Below are 3,480 nucleotides of genomic sequence, written 5' to 3'. Positions count from 1 at the left end.
TTTGTCAGAGTGTTTTTCAAAGGGTTCCCTGCGTTCAGGAAGCTGCAACATCCCAGAATAGTCGCCAGGACTCTCAACTCTCAGATGAATCTTTAATAGGCTCGTAGGTTGTTGCTTCTAGAAGATGGTGCTGACTTTATTTTGTGGATCGGTGTATTATCAGGGATGCACCAATATCAATACCAGTATCGGGTATTGGTACCAATAACAGTACCGGTGTCGATAACAATACCAGTACCGGTGTCGATAACAATACACTATTTATACTCGCGAAATACATGCCGATACCACAACGATATCAGTTGTATATGTATGTATGTGATAGTTGTGTGTTAAATGTGTGTTTGTACTGCAGTGAAACTTATACAAAATAACAATATTGTTCAAATATTGTGATGTTGGGTCAAATAACACAACAGCTGTGGAAAACTCAAAGTAATTCTATAATGTGTACCGGCGTTATTAAGTATTCAGTCTCTGTTCTGAACCACGTGTACTTGTACTCTACCGGATGTGTATGCATCCCTGTGCATTATCATTGTAGTTTTCTAATCATTATCATTCTCTTTTAGCGCGCGAGGCGGAGATGCGCCAGCTGCGTAAGACCAACATGGAGTACGAGGAGCGCAACGCGGCGCTGCAGAAGCACGTGGAGAGCATGCGAGGCGCCGTGGATCGGCTAGAGGGCGACGTGGTGCAGGAGCGAGGACGCAACGGCCTCCTGCAGCAGCACCTGGACACCCTGCGCCAGGCCCTGGCCTCCAGCTTCTGCTCCGTCCCCCTGCCCGGTCAGTGCACCAGCACACACACACACACACACCAGCAGCAGCAGCAGCAGCAGCAGCAGCAGCAGCAGCTTTATTATCATCATCATCATCATCATCATCATCATCATCATCATTTTTAGTAGTAGTGATGCACCAATACTACATTTTTACAGAACCAATAGAGTACAAGTACTTGCATTTCACTACTCACAGATACTGAGTACTTCATAAAGCCATTATGGTATTGTTACTGATAGTCAATACTGTTATCTGTTAACTGTTATTGTGACGTTGCTGATGGTTTTGAACTTCCTGTCTTGTCTTGTGTTGTCGCCACCCTGCAGCCAGTGGGGAGACGCCCACCCTAGACACCATCGACTCCTACATGAAGAAGCTGCACAGCATCATCGTCAGCAGCCCTCAGGAGCACGAGAGCCTGATCAACACCGTGAGGGACGTGGTCACTCGCCTGGACAGGTAGCACCATTAGCACCATTGGCACCTAGCACAACTAGCACCACTAGCACCACTAGAACCACTAGAACCATTAGCACCACTAGCACGATTAGCACCACTAGCACGATTAACACCACTAGAACCATTAGCACCTCTAGCACTTCTAGCACAGCTAGCACCACTAGAACCATTAGCACCACTAGCACAATGAGCACAACTAGCACCACTAGAACCATTCGCACCACTAGCACAATGAGCACAACTAGCACCACTAGAACCATTCGCACCACTAGCACAATGAGCACAACTATCCCCTCTAGCACAACTATCCCCTCTAGCACCACTAGAACCACGAGAACCATTAGCACCACTAGCACCATTAGCACCACTAGCACCATTAGCACCACTAGAACCATTAACACCTCTAGCACTTCTAGCACCACTAGAACCATTAGCACCTCTAGCACTTCTAGCACAACTAGAACCACTAGAACCATTTGCTTGTGTGTGTCTCCACAGATAATGTGCTCCAGTGCAGGTGAAGGCCAGAAGATCTTTGAGCTCTTTGCCGCTGACTCTGTGTCTCCACATTGACAGTCACTGCTGGTGATGTCGCTGAGGCTCCTGCAGTGTCTGATCTTTATTTATTATTGGACGCCTGTTCTCTGTGTCCACTGCATTCGTCTAGTTGTAGCTGTTGTTGTTATTTGTTCAGTTGTTTTTTGTTTTTTTTAATAATGGGAGCAGGAAGTGAAGCTGTTTCCTGATGACCTTGTTTGGTTTGGTCACTTTGTTCAGTTCGGTTGAGTTCTTTCTCAAGCTATCAGCCATCAACGTCTGTCTCTCGCTGCTTTTTCTGCCTCTCCTTTGATGAAGCGTTTCTCTTTTCCACCGTGACTTTATTTTAATGTGCACTGTGTTTCTTATTTGGTCTGTCACCGAGTTCCTCTGACTGTAACTGTGCCGTCAGTCAAACATCTCTCCTTCACTGTTTTGATAAAACAAATGTTCAATTAAAGCAGTTTTCATTGTTTCCAAACTGAACCCTGTGTCCCAGTGTGATTGGCTGTGATTGGCTGTGGTCACCACTAACTGGCTGATTCATTCCAACCAAGTGGAGTCGCACTGATTGGATGCTGCTCGTGTTGCTTTAAGCAGCTCAGCAGTGCTTTTCTCAACGTCAGGGGACAAAAAAAAGACTCGAATGAGTCAGTGACTCGGTGTTGGTTCTCAGCTTCAGGGAGCAATCATCCCCCCTGTGTTTCACACACTGACTGGGAGTTGCCATGAGTCTCTCTGCCAGTGAGATCTCACTGGAAACCAGTGCTCCCAACCTGCTGCTGACAGTGCAGTGGCTCCTCCACACCATCACCCTCTTCCTGTTTCCCTTCCAGCCCAGGCCCATTTCCTCTTTGCCAGCTGACCCTTCCTGTCCACAATGGGCGCCACGTGTGTCAGTTACAGTGTTAAATATAGAACCCCCCCCCCCCCCCCCCCAACACATGAATAGAATAGAAGCCTTTATTAATTCCACATTGGGGGGATTTGCTTATATACAGCAACAGTACCTGAAAAATGAGAATATCAAGTAAAAGTTATTTTATTTTGGCAATTTAACATAAAAGATGAAAGCAATACATTTTATTGAGCCATTCCACGCAAATTGACATCTCAAGCAGTTCCTTGCTGTAACTTTGCTGATTAAAATTTTCAGCTCATTAAAACCACAAACCCACAAACTCAGAAAATTATTATAAGATGTGAGGGTTTTTTTTAAGCTGCAAGACCTGATCAGCAAAATCCAAAGAAATAAAAACTTGAAATATATTGATTTGCATATTATTCCTTTATATAATATGTCACATTCACCTTTTAAGTTGAATTGCAGAAATACAACAACCTTTTTCAGGATATTCTAATTTGCAAAGAGAAGGAAAATGATATGAATTAAAAAAGAATTAAAGAAATACAATATATTTCTAGAGTAAGAGGACATTGCCTGGTCTAGAACCTGCAGCTGAAGAGTGCAGGATGAAATCATCATCATCTGAGCTCAGCAGGAGTCTCTCACCTCAACCACTGGAGCTCCCTGCTGGAGCTGTTTACCATCAAACTGCTGCTGCTGCTGGGTTCATCTTTCACATGTTTACTGCTCCGTGTTCTCTCTCTCTCTCACACACACACACACACACACACACACACACACACACACAAGGCCCCAAAGCTCATTTGTGTAATGAGCTTTGCTCCAGCGTCT

General features: G+C 44.9%; 1 protein-coding gene across 2 annotated transcripts in view; it reads left to right on the top strand.

Annotated features, from left to right (window-relative positions):
• hmg20a (high mobility group 20A) overlaps nt 1-2,267 on the top strand; it is a 7,686-nt gene extending 5,419 nt beyond the window's left edge. The window contains exons 7-9 of one of the 2 annotated variants that reach the window (XM_076049221.1): nt 573-788; nt 1,112-1,244; nt 1,743-2,267. In XM_076049221.1, coding sequence (XP_075905336.1) covers nt 573-788; nt 1,112-1,244; nt 1,743-1,746 — 353 coding nt within the window. In that variant the 3' untranslated portion in view covers nt 1,747-2,267. Of the gene's footprint in view, nt 1-572; nt 789-1,111; nt 1,249-1,742 lie in introns of those variants that run through there. The other variant, XM_076049222.1, reaches the window with a different exon arrangement.
• The last annotated feature ends 1,213 nt before the right edge of the window (nt 2,268-3,480 follow it).

Source organism: Nelusetta ayraudi, unplaced genomic scaffold (assembly GCF_046127955.1).
Source record: "Nelusetta ayraudi isolate G7.1 ecotype Tasmania unplaced genomic scaffold, CSIRO-AGI_Nayr_v1 ptg000111l, whole genome shotgun sequence".
NCBI lineage: Eukaryota > Metazoa > Chordata > Actinopteri > Tetraodontiformes > Monacanthidae > Nelusetta > Nelusetta ayraudi.
Note: the sequence above shows the minus strand (reverse complement) of the source record. Positions and strands in the feature narration are given on the sequence as shown.